Raw genomic sequence first — 19,533 nt, forward strand, 5'->3', positions numbered from 1 at the left:
TGTGAACGCTCAATCGTTCGTTTGTGGCGGTAAACGATTGTCCAGTTCCTTCATCGTGAGTAACACTTGTGCGATCATTCCGGAATTTTTCAGTCTATTCTGTTGTGGCAAAGCACTGTTCCCGTGCTGAACCGAAAGTCTTCGATGTATTTCGGCCCCTCATACGCCTTCCGACCACAAAAACGGATCACTGAACGTTGCTCTTCTTTGATGCAAATTGACAGCAGAGCAGCCATGATTAACACCACGGCAGCGATAACGAAACTAACCTAGCAGCTTGAAAATTGCAAAGATATAACAAGAAATAAACAAAGCATGCGTCATAGACATAAACGACAGTACTACCATAATAAATAAAAATATAACTGAATTGCCGATAATAATTGACTTACCCTCGTACTTTTTTAGTATGTTCCCATAGCCATTAGTCTCTCCTTTTTTTTGTCTTTTCGCAGCATGCATGATTAAAATATCATTTCTGTAAATAGTTCATGCACTTTTTTTGTCACTTACCTCCAAGTCCCCCAGTACACTTCTTTTCAAAACTTTCGTTTACGTCGTGTTTTCTGTCAACACCGCATATGCTGCCAATTGTAGTCAATGATGACTGCTGTTTCGCGAGTTACATAAATGCGAGAAAGGTAGGGTTTGTAGTTGAAACGACAGAACAAAAATACTGTCAAGAATTATAAAGCAACTACGGCCACTGTGGCCACACAAATAAAGAATTTACCAGGAGAAGTTTGACATTCCGCTCCGCAGGCATGTGTCGAACAAGTAATGCGAATGTCCGAAACTCGTACAGCACTATTACGTGTCTCTGGAAATGGTACGTACGTAAGGGATCTGTATATGGACAGCTACGTGCGCATGCCAAGCTGTATGTGTACGGCCACATTACTTTCTAATTGCGTTCTGCTTAAGCAGTGTCACTGGAAAGTGCTATATGTGTATTTAACTGTTTTGTTTACATCCGATTGTGTTAAAACAGACAGTCAGGTAAAAGATTGATAAATACGTACTATATTCTGCTTCTATTCTGGGCGATTGTTAATATCAAAAACCAAAAAGTCAAGATTTAATTGAGTTTAATTACTATCTGATAACACCATCTCGTGGTGGGAGGGGGGGGGGGGGGTTCAGTGCCGCAGTCTCTCGCGGCAGAGCGGAGCTTGACAGACGTCTTTATAGTTCGTCCTTCCAATACAACATTTTTCCTAATCGATTTATTGCTGAAAATAACGATAAGCATAAAAAATGTTTTAGACAGTTACAGAATAACTTATTTGAGGTAAGGCAAAGTCGAATCATAGTTAATTAATAAAAAGATTTATTTCAAATATATACAAGAACAGCACAGTTAACTTGCAGGATCCACAGCACTCTTTCTAGTTTCCCGTGTGAGAAGCAAGGAAAATTCAGTTGAAAAAAATAAAAATAGGCTTTATGACATATTTATTGTAGCCAACTATTGTTGTAACAAAGGAGAATTTCATTTCGTCAAATTTCATTTCTTGGAGAGAAATGATGATCTTCAGTTCTTCTCGCAACAAAACGCAGGCTGCGTAAAAAACCTAACTTTCAGCATTTGTTTCATTAATGTTTCAAGGCGAGTTTTGACGCGCGCACATTAAATTGCTTCACGTAGAAAACTCAGTTCTCAAGTACTTTGCTGTTGATGAAACACACATTACAAACACCAGTTAAAGCTACGAATTCTTCGATGATTAAAAATTGACGTAATTTTGTCTTCAGTGACGTTTTACTGTGTATTATAATTGAGTTATCTGGACATTTTGTAGCACATGCCATCGCACAGTTTCCGGTTAAACAGGACGACGGTAATCGCTGAAATCGATTCAAAGAAGCTTATACAAAAAGCATTACAAAAATGCTAAAGAAGTGCGCACAGCCTCCACAAATACCCGTGCAATAAATGTTATCCAGTACAAATCCGAAATCAGTCTCTATAGACTTACGATTGTTTCCAAACGTTATTATGAAAAACAAGCGTTAATTCTATCAGAAAATAGGGCTGTTAGTCTGAAATGGATCGTTACAAATGAGACCTAAATAGACTTTGCTTAAAACCATACGTATACGGAGCTGTTCTTTAAAAGCTTTATCAAAACATTCCCTTCTCTTTTTTTGTTTCTGGTCCTTCCATCCGACAACACTAATGTCACTGTTAGAACAATAACTATATGGAATTATTTGTGACACAACACTGTTTAATTTAGTGTCACGTATTTACGCTAAACTACGTTTCTTCTGAGGAGGCACTTCGCTTGCACTTTGAATGTCAGTCATCGAAGGGACGTCGTGGTCGGGCTGTACTGTGGCGTTACTCAGCTTGTGTTTTCACTTATTATCTGACTAACAAAACTCGTATCTCACGCTAACGGATATACATTTGCTGAAATCCAACTAAGAGCCAAAAATGTTTCCTATGTCCGCAATCGTTTTAGTTATTGCGTGTGAATTAGTGTGATGAGGAGAAAATTCGGTTGTGATCACATCTCCCGTTCCAAAGTTATTCTATATGATGGGCACACAGTAAAAGGAATATTGGATTGTGTAAAACATAAGACGTAAGGACTATAATATTTACCTGTCGCGAGCCGTACTATAAATTTTAACAGGAAAGCTCATAACCGCACACGTCGGAGACATGAAAAATATCACGAATTGTAACCAAAAGCGAGGTGCGTCAGTGATGATATTTCCGTCATATTAAGCCAAGTTGTGTAGTTATACGAAAAATTATTGCTTTTTTTCATCGGATGAAAGCTATGAAAAAGATGTTTTCTTCATATCTATCTTACGGAGGTTACGTTCTCGATCGGCGCTGTATTACGATATTGCTTCATTTGATATCTAAACTAATCTGTAATCAATTGTATTTCGCTTTGAATTCGAGAACGAAATGAATGAAAGTTATTCGTCACGATCATTGTAACGAGAACGAAATGGGAAGTAATTCGTTACGTTTATTGTAAACTTTATTGCTGTTATGCTCCCGCTGTCGCCAATACTCTCACGACAGATCTGTCGTTTGAATTACTCGTAAAGTTACACAAAAGAATTCCAACGCCAAGTGTGCTCCGTTGCACCTTGGTACTAATGGAAGCTACAAATGGCAGTACGTTACTGGTCAAGCAGCCCATTCCTCTTCTCCAAACAACTCTTATTTTGCACCTAAATAAAATACTCGTCACTGACAAAAAAAGGAGTCCTATAATTTAGTTTCTCGGTCTCCGAAATAACGGACGTTAGTGTAAAAGAAAGTACATGTACACAGATGTCAGAGCCAGACCCATAAAACCGTAGATTCCAATGTTCGGTTCACGATACAGCAGCAGTGACACCCTTAGGAAATCCAGGTTAGCGTCTGCTTCGACCAGCTCACTCGCAACCACCTCACAGCAAGTCAGAACGACCTCCTCCAGGAAGGCCTCGCAGCGGACACACTGTGACGTCACTTCCAGACGCAGGCGCTGCCCGCGCTGCTGCTGCTGCTGCTGAAGGTGTCCGGCGGCTCGCTCCAGTGCCCGCTGTCCTGCAGCAGCGGGGGTCACATCTCCAGCATCACGTCCTGCTCCACCAGGCTGTCCGACAGGGACTCGCCCAGCGGGCCGGGCACACTGTCGTCCATCATGTCGGCCGCGTCGTCAAACCTGCAACCAACCAAGCGGCGCGCTCTCGTCACTTGCGTAAGGAAATACGCTACTGCTCATTAAAATTGCTACACCACGAAGATGACGTGCTACAGACGCGAAATTTAACCGACAGGAGGAAGATGCTGTGGTATGCAAATGATTAGCGTTTCAGAGCATTCACACAAGGTTGGCACCGGTGGCGACACCTACAACGTGCTGACATGAGGAAAGTTTCCAACCGATTTCTCATACACAAACATCAGTTGATCGGCGTCGCCTGATGAAACGTTGTTGTGATGTCTCGTGTAAGGAGGAGAAATGCATACCATCACGTTTCCGACTTTGATAAAGGTCGTATTGTAGCCCATCGCGATTGCGGTTTATCGTATCGCAACATTGCTGTTCGTGGTGGTCGAGATCCAATGGCAGAATATGGAATCGGTAGGTTCAGGTGGGTAATACGCAACGCCGTGCTGGATCCCAACGGCCTCGTATCACTAGCAATCGAGATGACAGGCATCTTATCCGCATGGCTGTAACGGATCGTGCAGCCACGTGTCGATCCCTGAGTCAACAGATGGGGACGTCTGCAAGACAACAAACATCTGCACGAACAGTTCGACGACGTTTGCAGCAGCATGCACTATCAGCTCGGAGATCGTGGCTGCGGTTACCCTTGACGCTACATCACAGACAGGAGCGCCTGCAATGGTGTACTCAACGACGAACCTGGATGCACGAAAGGCAAAACGTCATTTTTTCGGATGAATCCAGGTTCTGTTTACAGCATCATGATGGTCGCATCCGTGTTTGGCCACATCGCGGTGAACTCACATTGGAAGCGTGTATTCGTCATCGCCGTACTGGCGTATCACCCGGCATGATGGTATGGGGTTCCATTGTTTACACGTCTCGTTTATCTCTTGGTCGCATTGACGGCACTTTGAACAATGGGCGTTACATTTCAGATGTGTTACGACCCGTGACTCTACCCTTCATTCGATCCCTGCGAAACCCTACATTTGGGCAGGATAATGCACGACCGCATGTTGCAGGTCCTGTACGGGCCTTTCTGGATACAGAAAATGTTCGACTGCTGCCCTGGCCAGCACATTCTCCAGATCTGTCGCCAATTGAAAACGTCTGGTCAATGGTGGCCGAGCAACTGGTTCGTCACAATACGCCAGTCACTACTCTTGATGAACTGTGGTATCGTGTTGAAGCTGCATGGGCAGCTGTACCTGTACACGCCATCCAAGCTGTGTTTGACTCAATGCCCAGGCGTATCAAGGCCGTTATTACGGCCAGAGGTGGTTGTTCTGGGTACTGATTTCTCAGAATCTACGCACCCAAATTGCGTGAAAATGTAATCACATGTCAGTTCTAGTATAATATATTTGTCTACTGAATACCTGTTTATCATCTGCATTTCTTCCTGGTGTAGCAATTTTAATGGCAGGTAGTGTTTCTAGGTGTCCACAGCAGGTGTGTGCCGATTCCGCATCTGCGTATACATCTACATAGATACTCTTCTGATCACATTTGAGTCCCTGCCAGAGGGTTCATCGAACCACCTTCACAATAATTCTCTATTTTTCCACTATCGAGCAGCTCGCAGAAGAAACGAACTTCTATATCTTTCCGTGTGAGCTTTGATTTCCCTCATTTTATTATCATGACCGTTTCTCCGTATGTAGGTCGGCGTGAACAATATACGAGGGTTGACTGAAACGTAATGCCTCCACCTTCGTAACTCTTCAACAGTTGGCATCATTGGTATGCGGCAGATACTGGCTTGTTACGTAGCCTTTTCTCTACAGCTCCAGTTGGCGGGAAGCCTTAGCATTGAACGTTTGTGTTGTTACAGTGTAAAGTACGGAAACCTGCGCAAACGGTCGGTCAATGCGATTTAAACAACGTCATTGAATTCTTGACAGCAGAAGGTGTCACCCCAAAGGAGATTCGTCAGAGAATGAAAGCAGTTTAAGGTGATTGTGTTGATGTGAGTACTGTGCGTCGTTGGACGAGTAAGTTTAAAGATGTTGATGCGGGATCATCTGACCTGCGTAACAAACAAAGAGTTGGACGTCCTGTGACAGCAACCAGCGAGTTTCACAAGCAAAATGTTGACAGGTTGATTCGGGACGATCGTATCACTCAGAGAGAAATTGCCAGCACAATCGGCATTTCACAAGAACGTGTGGTTCACAGCATTTTCCTGCAGCATGACAATTCCAAACCACACACTTCACGTGCCACACCAGCGTGCCACTCATCCCCGTACGGCATCCTCCATACAGACCAGATTTAGCACCGTCTACCTTGCATCTGTTCTCGACAATGAAAGACGACCTGCGGGGACATCATTATGCTTCTGACGAAGACGTTGAGAGAACGGTGAGACTGTGGTTGCGGAAAGAGAGTGTCGACTTCTTCCGTGATGGCTTCAGAAATCTTGTTCATCGTTGGCAGACGGCCGCTGTGGTCGAGCGGTTCTAGGCGCTTCAGTCCGGAACCGCGCTGCTGCTGCGGTCGCAGTTTCGAATCCTGCCTCGGGCATGGATGTGTGTTATGTCCTTAGGTTAGTTAGTTTTAAGTAGATTTAAGTCTAGGCGACTGATGACCTCAGATGTTGTGTTTAAAGCCATTTGAACCATGGTTGGCAGAAATGTATCCAATTGCCTGGTTATTAAGTAGATAAGTGAATATTGGTAATTAAAGAGCACAATATAAGGATTATTTCTGCGTTTTAGTTATTAAAATATTCCCATCCAAACCCAATTAACTAACGTGGAGGCGTTACTTTTCATTCAGCCTACGTATTTTCGCAACAGGAGGAGAAAGTTTGTGAATGAAATTTTGCAAGAAGATCCCGCCGCAACGAGAAGCGCCTTTGTTTTAATGATGTCCACACCAAATCATGTCCATGACACACTCTCCCCCATTTCTCAATAATACAAAACGTGCTGCTCTTCTTTGAACTCCCTCGATGTACTCCGTTAACCCTGTCTGGTAAGGATGCCACATTAAACAGCAGTACTCCAAAACAGGACGGACAAGCATAGGGCAGGCAGTCTCTTTAGTGGATCTGCTACATTTTATAACTGTTCTGCCAATAAAACGTAGTCTTTGGATTGCCTTCCCCACAATATTTTCTATGTGTTCTTTCCAATTTAAACTGTTCGTAATTGTAATTCCTAGGTATTTAGTTCAATTTACAGCCTTAAGATTTGATTGAGTTATCGTGAAATCGATGTTTAACGGATTCTTTTAGCACTCATGTGGATGACCTAACACTTTTCATCATTTAGGGTCAATTGTCAATTTTTGCACCACACGGATATCTTTTATAAATCGTTTTGCAATTTTTCTTTACCTTCTGACAACTTTATTAGACGATAAACGACAGCAGAGAACCTAAGATGGCTGCTCAGATTGTCTCCTAAATCGTTTGTATACGACGTTTGGAACTTTAATAGTGGCAACTATTTATTCATAACCGATACAAAAGAGTTACATGTTTGCACCTGTTACTGTCCTTCAAAGTAGTCACCATCGTTGCGTAGAACCCGTTGCCAGCGATGTGGAAGGCGTAGTATACCGTTAGCAGAGCCTGTTCTGTTGATGGTGCAAATGGGGCGGTCTACTGCCTGTCGAGTCTCTGGAACATTTCTGAAGCGAATGCCTCGAAGTGGTCCCTTCACCTTCGGAATCAAATCAAAGTCACAAGGACTTAAGCCCGGGGAGTATATGAAAATTTGTGTCGGACACAAACCCGGATTTCCCGCTGACGAGCGGTCGTCTTAACCATTTCGGCTATAAGGTTGGAGACTGTTTTATAAGGAGGTTTGGGTCGGTCCGGGAGGCGTGAGACGTGCACGGATAGCTAAAGTGGTTAAGACGACCACTCGCGATAACGTGGAAATCTAGGTTCCTGTCCTAGTCAGGCACGAATTTTCATGTGTCACTACTGGGTATCAGACCTTTACCTAATACAGCTGATGCCAGGGAATTCGCATTCAGTGAATTAATTTCGAATTATTTCGTACAGTAATATATTGTTAACAGTGTCCGTTCTTCAAGGCATGCATGTAACTGTTACAAGCTTAGGTGGGCACTCGACGTAGCAGCACTGGTCCCGACTCCCCGTTGTCTCATTCTCCCTGTTGCCAGACTCCAAGTAACGTTGCGAGCGTTAGTTCATGAATTCAGTGAACTACGATATAACGATGTAGAGAGTGTGACATATGATATTTATGTCAGTCCGGGAAGTGTGTACGCGTAGCCGAAATTGTTCAAACGTTCCAAAATGAACTTTTCACTCTGCAGTGGAGTGTGCGCTGATATGAAACTTGCTGTCAGATTAAAACTGTGTGCCGAGCCCGGACTCCAAATTGCGACCTCTGCCTTTCGCGGGTAAGTGATCTTCGACTGAGCTACCCAAGGATATAGCCCTGGCTGTGGCTAACCCTTGTCCCCGCAGTATCTTTCTTCCTTGAGTGCTAGTCCTGCAAGTTTCTCAGGAGAGCTTCTGTGAAGTTTGGAATGTAGGAGACGAGATACTGGCGGAAGTAAAGCTGTGAGGACGGGCCGAGAGTCGTGCTTCGATACCTTAGTTGGTGAGTGCTTACCCACCAAAGGTAAAGGTCTAGAGTTCGAATATCGCCCCGGCGCACAATTTTAATCAACGAGGAACTTTCAGTTCAAACATGGTTAAAAGGAAATAACATTCTTGTGACTGGGGACAAATTATGAAAGTAATTTTACGGGATTCAATTATGAATCCACTCCTGTTCTTCATACACATGAAGACCTTCTACCTGACGTTCATCAGGCAAAATAACTACTTTTCGCAAACTATATTAATGTTTTAACAAATTCTATCAGAGAGAAAGCAACAGAAGAAATTACTAATGATGTTTTTCAAAGAATTGTTAAGCGATTCTCTGAAAATGAAGTCTCCCTTAGTTTTAGAAAACGCATGGTATTTAATTCTACACAACAAATAGTCATAATAACAACTGATGTAGCACACGAACAGGAACCAGTAAACAGGGTGGAACGATCCAGATTTTCGGTTGTACATACTGATGAAAACCTGAACTGGAGTAATAAATTACTGAGCTGCTGAAGCAGTTAAGTTTAGCTATTTTTGTTCTTCGTATAATTGCTAGTCCTGAAAACAAATGGATCAGCCTGCTAGCATAATTGTACTCATCATTTACAAAGAAAATATTGATTGCACAGAAGCAAGCAGAGTAATATGTGGTGCTCACCCACAGTCATCTTGAACGTACTTCTTAAGGAGTTTTGAGTTTTAACTGCACCTTCGCAATTTACCTTAATTACTCGTCACTAAAGCTGACATTATCTTAGAAAGGAGCGCAATATATATACAAACAAAAATGTTTGATCATTTCTCGAATACCAAGAAAGTACGACAGGCCATAAATCAAGTTTTAATTGTAAACTAAAATCATTTCTTCTGGATAAATCCTTTTGTTCGATAGGGAACCTAGTATTAAGTTTAGTTGCATTTTTAGGACTGAAACATGATATGCTACTTCATGTCAAAACTAATGTATACATATTTTGTAAACTTACTTGTTCCATACCATTTAGATAAACATAATTCAAGTTAAATATGCAAATAAATAAATAACTTACGAAATATGTTCTTTATGTGACAAGTTTCTACTCTTATTATTCTCCCAGAAACGAATTCCTATGTTTATATCATCGGTTTTATGTTATAGTTATTTATAATCCTATAAAGAAAGTAATTCTGCTCTTCAGTGTGTCAGATCATCCATCTGGAATGTGGGGACTGGGATGTGCGTTGAAAGTTAATTTTACTCCAGTGCTACGATCTTCACACAGAGATATCGTCTGTATCCACCGTCGTACTATGGAATTATTACCTTATTACTTTAACTGTTAGAGTTAGTAAACACAAAAACTTTAGCGGGTGGCGGACTTCTGGTTTTTGAGGCTATATCTCGAGGCCCTCGAGATTTAGAGGCCCCCAAACAAGGCTAAAATATGTTAAGTAAATAAGAGCAGTTCGGAGTTAGAGGTCACAGGAAGTATCAATGAGAGTGTTCAGAATTTTTTCAGTTTTTGTAAAACGATACATGAAACTTAGAAACTGTACAACGATAACCAGTAGTTTTCTGCTAGACGCAATTATTCGACATGAAGCATTTTTTGATACCTGTATCATCTACACAGGTTTACTGTAAGTAAAGATTAAAAATACCCGAATAAGAGCAGTGAAGTGTTTACTAGTTATTTATTACTTTTTAAGTTAAGTATTACATTCTGGCAAGTACCTTTTCAAAGGCTATACGTAATTATTATACAATTTATTTTATAAATATCAAAACCCAACTAGATGAGATACAGTCGTATACATTTAAGCAACTGCTTTTATCAACTGAAGACATCAAGATCAGCACCAGAATCATTTATTCTTTACACGCTGGAACTAACGGTAGAAAAAGTTTTGTTATTTTTTTTATGAATACGTCCAATATCGCATGAATCTTTATCTAGTTATAAGCAGCGCCCTGAAGACGTGCTCGCTCTGTGCTGGTTTCGGTGTGAAACATAAATAATAGATCTGAACTACAGAGAAATTACATGATTATTTCTTCCGTAAAAGGAAGAACGCAACTATTAAACATCAGAATCGGGGGCAATCAGTATGAACCTTGTTGTTGTAAAATTACGTTAACTTGTAACTTGTTAGGAGATCAAATAATAAAGACAGTAGCCGCTGCGGGAGCTCCCACCGACTCCCATTTGAAACTCAAGGGGAATAACAGTCAGAACGAGGAAAAATGGTTCAAATGGCTCTGAGCACTATCGGACTTAACTTCTGAGGTCATCAGTCCCCTAGAATGTAGAACTACTTAAACCTAACTAACCTAGGGACATCACACACATCCATGCCCGAGGCAGGATTCGAACCTGCGACCGTAGCGATCGCGCTGTTCCAGACAGAATGAGGAAAACCCAAATAGTTTGCACAAGTTTGCAGATAGTTTGCTCTAGAATATCTTGAGTTTCATGTGAACTTCATTTCATATCGTTTTTCATAAAGTTTGATTAGAAATACTACGTAATTAACGTAACTTTTTCCATTTTTTTGTTGTATGATATTTGAGGTTTTTTTCCTAATTAAGTTATCATTATCTCGAAATTTTACGTGTTATCTGCATGAGAAATGAATCGACACTTCTATTTCTATAACCATAAACAAACATCAGCTTCTTTCTTTACACCATTTTACAGCAAATAACACTTTGTTATAATATCTAAATGTGTTACAAACTGTGATTTTTCACAAATAAATAACTGTTTATCAAATAGTAAAATAAAAATAATCTATCTATCCACTGAAGACATTGACTATTACGCCGGCTGGTGTGGCCGTGCGGTTCTAGGCGCTTCAGTCTGGAGCCGCGTGACGGCTACGGTCGCAGGTTCGAATCCTGCCTCGGGCATGGATGTGTGTGATGTCCTTAGGTTAGTTAGGTTTCAGTAGTTCTAAGTTCTAGGGGACTGATGACCACAGATGTTAAGTCCCATTGTGCTCAGAGCCATTTGAACCATTGACTATTATCAGCTGCTATATAAACCCTACACAAAAAATTCATCTGAAAAATACCATGCGCTGATGATCACGAGGGTATTTACAGGGGTCGGACAAATATATAGAAACACCAAGGGAAATGCATGCTTAAACATAAATGCAGATGCTGGCAAAGCATGTGCAATGTCCTCAATACGTTGTCACTCACGGCCAGAACAATTTTATGTTTATTGTGAGTGCATTTTTCGGCGCTAAGTGATTCCGAACGGGTGAAAATTGTGCATGGATGGTGTATGCTTCTGTAACCAAAGTAGCCGAAGTGTTTGGTGTTTCAAGACGCAGTGTACTGAAGATTTTATCTGTAGAGGGAAAGCAGGAAAACCACATCCGCTTCGTCACAACGCGGACGACATTGTGGGTTGTGATCATAACAAACGGTTACTGAAGAGGACCATAAAAAAAAAAAAAAAAAAAAAACACTAAGGGAGTTCCATAATCTGGAAATTGCAGGACGAGCCGGAATTCCAAAACAACTCATCAGTAATGCAAATGCCAAAGGCATAAAACCTGGGCTATGAAGCAATGGAAGAAAGTTATTTAGTTGGATTAATCATATTTCATACTGTTTGCAACTTCTGACGGAATTTACGTCCCAAGAGAGATAAATTGTGGGGGATTCGGTGCCAAGTTGGTCAGCCATATCGCATTATTCAATGGGCTCTTCGTCACTGTGCAAGGCCGCACTGCTGCTAATGATTACGTGACTATTTTGGCTGATCAGATATATCCTTGGGTAAAATGTTTGTTCCTCAATGGCGATGCTGTTTTCCAAGACGTCAGTGCTCCTGTACAGACAGCTCGCAACGTCCAGACTGGTTTTGTGAGCACGAAGACGAACTGTCGCATCTCCCCTGGCCGACACAGTCACCACATCTTAACGTTACTGACTTTCATGGTCTGTTTTGGAGAGAAGGGTGAGTGATCACTGTTCACTTCCATCATCGTTACCTCAACTTGCAACAACTTTGCAGAAATAATGGTATGAAAATCCTTTGAAAGCCATAAGGGAGCTGTATTTATCCATTCCGAGACGGCTGGAACCCATTTTGAATGCCAACAGGTTTCCTACACCCTCTTTGGCATGGTAATGTGTCAACTTTTTTGTTGTTTCCATATTTTTGTCCATCCCCTGTATTTACTCTCTACTACGAGCCTACAGGCACACGGAGAGAAAGAAATGCTGTTAATGTACGTGTAGACTATGATCTGTCACCACAATAATCTTGCGAATCTTTCTTTTAATGAAACTGTCCCCCCCCCCCCCCCCCGTCTGGATTTCGTAAAAGAGAGCTAATAAAAGCAAAGACTGAAGAGGTTAAATCATTCACTGGATCTTTATCCAAAAACCTTTCCGCTCTAAGAGAAACCAAGACGAAGGCAACAGTAATCAGACTGTTGAATCTGGGTGCGACAGACTCTACTTCATCCACTGATACTGCACATTGCCCATTACTTGTTCCAGAGCATATCAGAATTGCGATTATTGAAAATGTCAGTGATCAAAACAAGGAGGGACCTTTTGATTCAGTAGAAAGGCCATGTGAAGTGCACACACCATTGTTTAACCCTGTCGCAGTTTTATTTGCGTTTGAACGAGACTAAATATTTAAGGAAATGGATCCTATACTCACCATCGACGAAGAAAGTGTACTGTCTCTGCTTCCGATTATTTTCCTCTGAGGACGTTAAAAAAATCTGTCAATGATGGAAATTGACTCTTAAGATATCAAAGCATGAAATATCTGAACATCTATCAAATTTAGAAAAATAGAAGCCACGGTCTATGAGAGGTTGGGTTGGGTTGCTTGGGGAAGGAGACCAGACAGCGAGGTCATCGGTCTCATCGGATTAGGGAAGGATGGGGAAGGAAGTCGGCCGTGCCTTTTCAAAGGAATCATCCCGGCATTTGCCTGGAGCGATTTAGGTTCAAAATGGCTCTGAGCACTATGGGACTCAACTGCTGTGGTCATAAGTCCCCTAGAACTTAGAACTACTTAAACCTAACTAACCTAAGGACATCACACACATCCATGCCCGATGCAGGATTCGAACCTGCGACCGTACCGGTCGTGCGGTTCCAGACTGTAGCGCCTTTAACCGCTCGGCCACTTCGGCCGGCAGAGCGATTTAGGGAAATCACGGAAAACCTACATCAGAATGGCCGGACGCGGAATTGAACCGTCGTCCTCCAGAATGCAAGTCCAGTGTCTAACCACTGCGCCACCTCGCTCAGTGGTCTATGAGGCTTGAAACTTAATAATTCTATTGACAAAAATAATCAGAAGATTCTTAATAAATACCAGGAAATGGAGAAACATTTTATATCGCTTTTTTGATGGCACGCTATTTTTAGCCCGTGAAAACCTTGCTTTCTGCGGTCATTGTGAAGACTTTTCGTAGGAAAACAGAGGAAATTTCTGAGAGTTGGTGCAGCTGACAGCGAAGTATAATCCAATGTTGAAAGAGCATCTTCTTATTTGGCAAAAGGGGTACAAAACGAATTAATTTTTTTGGGTGAAAATGTTAAGCAAAAATTTACAGCAAAAAAAAAAGGCTAAATATTAGGGAATAACTTTTGATAGCACTCTCAATGATAGCATGCGTGACCAAATGAATCAGTTATTTAGATACGTTGATACAGAAGACAACATTGTGGAAGTTCGAGAATCCTCCTTATTTTTTATGTCGGGAAGGACTGCAGAGGGAATGTCAAAAGCTGGTACAATATGGGCTGCATATTTCGTTGTACAGGACTCAAGGTCACGACAGTGCCGCGTCAATGTCAGGTGTATATGGACGAGTACAACGAAAAATACGAGAAGTCAGTCCAAAATCTTTGTCCAGTCCCTGTGCTTATCACTCCTTGTGGACTTCATACAGTCTCGTGTGTTCCCACTAGCATTACCAGTTTTGGAGCTGTAGTGAAGTATTCATTCTTGTCGTCTTTTACAGACACATGGGAAGTACTTGTAGAAATAAACAGGAAAAAGTTTGAAAATGTTGTCTAACACTGGCTGGTGTGCTCATTACAACTTAGTTAAGGTCGTAATAGAAAACGAGGAAACAACTTTGAGCAGTTTGGAGGAGGTGAAAGATCCATTCAAGGCAAACGGTGATAATGTCTCTGCAGCAAACTTGCTCCTTCCAGCTATCCGTTTTGACTTACATCAACTTTTGGCACACGGTATTCAGTCCAATGATATCTATGTCCAATGATATATATTACTTTTGGCACTAAAAATGCAGTGATATGGACATTAATGTGACCGACGAGGAAAAAGGAGGATAAATCAAAGTAGACCAGGTGAGTTAGCTGATGAAACTGGATTATCGATTGGGTAGTTAGTTAGATAGCTAGTTTTATGTTCCACGCATCATTTGTTCATATGCACTATAAATCGTCATGATGTTGAATGAGTCATTTTACATTCATATTGCAAAGTAAGTTGTTAATATGGCTACATGCTGAACACTAATAAATTTTTTGTTATGAAATATACAACTGTGAGTAATTCCTACCCACTGCCTCTTACACATTACAATAACAGAAATTATTCTACAGAATAGAAGGAGTCGGCAAGGGGGAACTTTTTCAATTTTCAAATATCACTTTGCTGTTCGTCAGTCGTTTTATATCACTGGGTACGTTATCATAAATTTTAGTTGTGGTATCGTGCACCCCTTTTTGTGCTAAAGACAACCTTAATGTTGGACAATGAATGTCACTTTTCTTTCCGGTATTGTAACTATGTTTATCATCGTTCGTTCTGAAACGTAGAGGATTACTTATACCAAACTTCATAAGGGAGTAAATATACTGTAAAGCAGTAGTCAAAATTCCCAACGCCTTAAACAGATGTCTACGACATTCTTAAAGCGCGTTTTTGAGCAATGAAGAGTTTCTTAAAGAAGAATTGCCCCGTATGACATTACTGAATTAAAATATCTAAATTATTCCAACTTTCTGATTTGTCTCTCTCCAAGATTTGCAGTGAACCTAAATGCAAATTTGGCTAAACTAAGTCGTTTTAGGAGTTCCAAAATGCGATTTTTCCAGTTAAAATTCTCATCAATATGGATACCTAAGAATGTTAAAGTTTTCCACCACATGTATAATTTCCTTGCCATCTGTTACCCTTACCGTTGGTGTAGTACCCCTAGATATGCAAAACTGAATATGTTGTGCCTTTTCCAAATTGAGGGTGAAACCATCCGTATAAAATCAGTCAATGATTCTTTAAGAACACTGTATACCATTTCTTCTATTGCTGTATGCATGACTGGATTGATTACAATATTAGAATCATCATCAAAAAGAACTAATTCTTCTTGTGTATATTAGACGGAAGAAGATTTACATATATGAGAAAAATTAGTGCACCTAATGTGAGCCTTCGGTATCCCATATAATTATGATCTCTTCCCAGTCAGAATAATGTCTCTGGACTACATTGGTTGAATTACTACGAACAAAGTCCTGTATTCTATTGATTAGATATGACATTATCAGTTGGTTTGCTACACCATCAATCTCATAAGACTTAAGTATTTATCTACTAGAATACTGTGATTCACACAGTCAAATACCTTAGATAGGTCACAGAAAATACGAACCGGCGCTATTCCGTTATTGAATGCTTGTAAAATTTGATTTGTATTAGATCTGTCACAGCGATACATAGCAATGAAGGAAATCACCAAACTTTTCAGAATGACTCAAACAAATTTTATGCTTGAAGCTTCCGATGACGCTCTGTCTGAGGAACTGGAGAATCCGGTAGACATTTACTATGAGTTCGATGAGGAGCAGGAGCTGAAAGAAATAAAAAGGTATTGTAGTAATATACGTACAACCGTTACGGGTGTGTACGTTGCTCCGAGAAGGAAAGCGCAACAAATCATTCAGTTTCGGTATGGCCCACAGTTATAATCTGCCAGGAAGTTTCACATCAGCACACACTCCGCTGCAGAGTGAAAATCTCATTCTGGAAACATCCCCCAGCCAAGCCATGTCTCCGCAATATCCTTTCTTTCAGGAGTGCTAGTTCTGCAAGGTTCGCAGGAGAGCTTCTGTGTAGTTTGGTAGGTAGGAGACGAGGTACTGGCAGAACTGAAGCTGTGAGGACGGGTCGTGAGTCGTGCTTGGGTAGCTCAGATGGTAGAGCACTTGCCCGCAAAAGGCAAAGGTCCCGAGTTTGAGTCTCGGTCCAGCACACAGTTTTAATCTGCCAGGAAGTTTCAATTAGCAGAGGTTCTAAATAAAATCCCAAGCACGAAAGTTAACATAATTTTGAGCAGGGTTTAAACATAAACACAAATATTCTGAACGAAACTAGTAGGACCCCCACGAATATCCTTTAGAGTTCTGGCACTACCCGTTGGCCAAAAGTGCAACAAGGGTTCTTCTATGACAACATCAGTAATTGATCATGTGGCCATAAACATCGACAGGAAAAAGTCTGATGCAGTTGTAAAAGATATTGGACTATCAGACCAGTGAAAGTGGGTATGGAAAAATTCCGCAAACTGCAAGCTTACAGACGACATTTATCAGAAATCAAAATACAAGACTTTCCAAAATAACTGGAAAGGTAAAGCTGGGATGAAGTATTTTGAGAAACCAAAGTACATCTTAAAATCTCTACGTTCTCAAAATTGTTTAAATTGAACTTCGATATTGCTTTTTCAAAAGCAGTCACATCAGTACCAGTGTCTCACGGAAACTAATGGATAAGAGCAATTATTAAGAAGTCACCCCAAATCCGTAAGTGTCTCAGCTCCACGAAAAGAGTCATAATGCGGAAGAATTCTTAAAGTTCTATCGTAGACCATGTTTTACAAAAGCTCGAAATTTCCCGCGAAATTCAGTGCGATGTGCTTTTAATAGTTTTCACAGCGAAACTTTCTCGAAATCTGAGGAAAATTCAGAGAGATTCTGGTTGTATGTGAAGTACAGGGTTATTACAAATGATTGAAGCGGTTTCACAGCTCTACAATAACTTTATTATTTGAGATATTTTCACAATGCTTTGCACACACACACAAAAACTCAAAAAGTTTTTTTAGGCATTCACAAATGTTCGATATGTGCCCCTTTAGTGATTCGGCAGACATCAAGCCGATAATCAAGTTCCTCCCACACTCGGCGCAGCATGTCCCCATCAATGAGTTCGAAAGCATCGTTGACGCGAGCTCACAGTTCTGGCACGTTTCTTGGTAGAGGAGGTTTAAACACTGAATCTTTCAGATAACCCCACAGAAAGAAATCGCATGGGGTTAAGTCGGGAGAGCGTGGAGGCCATGACATGAATTGCTGATGATGATCTCCACCACGACCGATCCATCGGTTTTCCAGTCTCCTGTTTAAGAAATGCCGAACATCATGATGGAAGTGCGGTGGAGCACCATCCTGTTGAAAGATGAAGTCGGCACTGTCGGTCTCCAGTTGTGGCATGAGCCAATTTTCCAGCATGTCCAGATACACGTGTCCTGTAACGTTTTTTTCGCAGAAGAAAAAGGGGCCCTAAACTTTAAACCGTGAGATTGCACAAAACACGTTAACTTTTGGTGAATTGCGAATTTGCTGCACGAATGCGTGAGGATTCTCTACCGCCCAGATTCGGACATTGTGTCTGTTCACTTCACCATTAAGAAAAAATGTTGCTCCATCACTGAAAACAAGTTTCGCACTGAACGCATCCTCTTCCATGAGCTGTTGCAATCGCGCCGAAAATTCAAAGCGTTTGACTTTGTCATCGGGTGTCAGGGCTTGTAGCAATTGTAAACAGTAAGGCTTCTGCTTTAGCCTTTTCCGTAAGATTTTCCAAACCGTCGGCTGTGGTACGTTTAGCTCCCTGCTTGCTTTATTCGTCGACTTCCGCGGGCTACGCCTGAAACTTGCCCGCACGCATTCAACCGTTTCTTCGCTCACTGCAGGCCGACCCGTTGATTTCCCCTTACAGAGGCATCCAGAAGCTTTAAAGTGCGCATACCATCGCCGAATGGAGTTATCAGTTGGTGGATCTTTGTTGAACTTCGTCCTGAAGTGTCGTTGCACTGTTATGACTGACTGATGTGAATGCATTTCAAGCACGACATACGCTTTCTCGGCTCCTGTCGCCATTTTGTCTCACTGCGGTCTCGAGCGCTCTGGCAGCAGAAACCTGAAGTGCGGCTTCAGCCGAACAAAACTTTATGAGTTTTTCTACGTATCTGTAGTGTGTCGTGACCATATGTCAATGAATGGAGCTACAGTGAATTTATGAAATCGCTTCAATCTTTTGTAATAGCCCTGTGTCTCAGCGGTAAGACACAATGAATACCTTTACTGCGCGATAGCGAAGGTGGTATTACCGACGATACTGCCACTAAAGTGGAGTTATTAAATTTCCGAAATTCCTTCACCAAAGAAGGCAATGCAGGTATTCACTATTCGACTTATGCCATCCTTCCTATTTAAGTCTCAGATCCGTTGTACTGCACTGGAACAGTTAGTGCTTTTATAGAATTTCAGTTACGTCCCATTCGTCGTCTTTTTGTTTAATGTTCTTTTTACTGTTCCATCGACACATTGCAATTTTGATGTTTTATTCTTTATATCTTTATCATAATCGAAAGAAATGTCGCAGCCCAGGTACTTAAAATGACCTACTTGCTCGATGATTTTGTTTTATGTAACTGTTTTTGAGCGCACCTACTTTTTTACTCGGAATGCCATTCCTTTTGTCTCATCCATAAATATTTGGAAATCATAACTTTGGCCAGTATGGTTCAGTGTAAAAATATTTCTTTGTAATTCGTCTTCTGAAGCGGTTATTACAGTTTGACATCAGCATAGATTAATGTTTATAGATAGTGGTTCAAATCCAGTTTACTCTCTTTGTTGTTTTTCATTCCCATTTTTAATCATGTCGTTTATACATAAACTGAATAAAATTAGAGGAATACAGCAACCTTGTTAATTCCTTGGTTAGTTATGATTTCATTCTTACTTACTTCGTTCCCTGTTTTTATTACAAATTTAGTTTAATTACATAAGCTTCTTGTGGCCAATATCAAATGTCCTGGATTGCCATTTTCTTGTAATATTGACCAGAGTTTGTCCTGTTTAAACTTGCAAACGGCTTGAGATAGTCGATAAAACCTATTGTGTACCTCATTATTAAATTTTCTTCTTTATTTATCAATATCTTTAAATAAAATACATTATCCATTGTT

At 41.0% G+C, this 19,533-nt stretch overlaps 1 protein-coding gene across 1 annotated transcript in view; it reads right to left on the reverse strand.

Annotated features, from left to right (window-relative positions):
* Positions 1–3,218: 3,218 nt before the first annotated feature.
* Positions 3,219–19,533, reverse strand: part of LOC126091307 (uncharacterized) — a 579,675-nt gene continuing 563,360 nt past the window's right edge. Inside the window, exon 6 of the mRNA XM_049907051.1 lies at positions 3,219–3,677. Coding sequence (XP_049763008.1) covers positions 3,575–3,677 — 103 coding nt within the window. The 3' untranslated portion in view covers positions 3,219–3,574. The remainder of the gene's footprint in view (positions 3,678–19,533) is intronic.

Source organism: Schistocerca cancellata, chromosome 1, assembly GCF_023864275.1.
Source record: "Schistocerca cancellata isolate TAMUIC-IGC-003103 chromosome 1, iqSchCanc2.1, whole genome shotgun sequence".
Taxonomy (NCBI): Eukaryota; Metazoa; Arthropoda; class Insecta; order Orthoptera; family Acrididae; genus Schistocerca; species Schistocerca cancellata.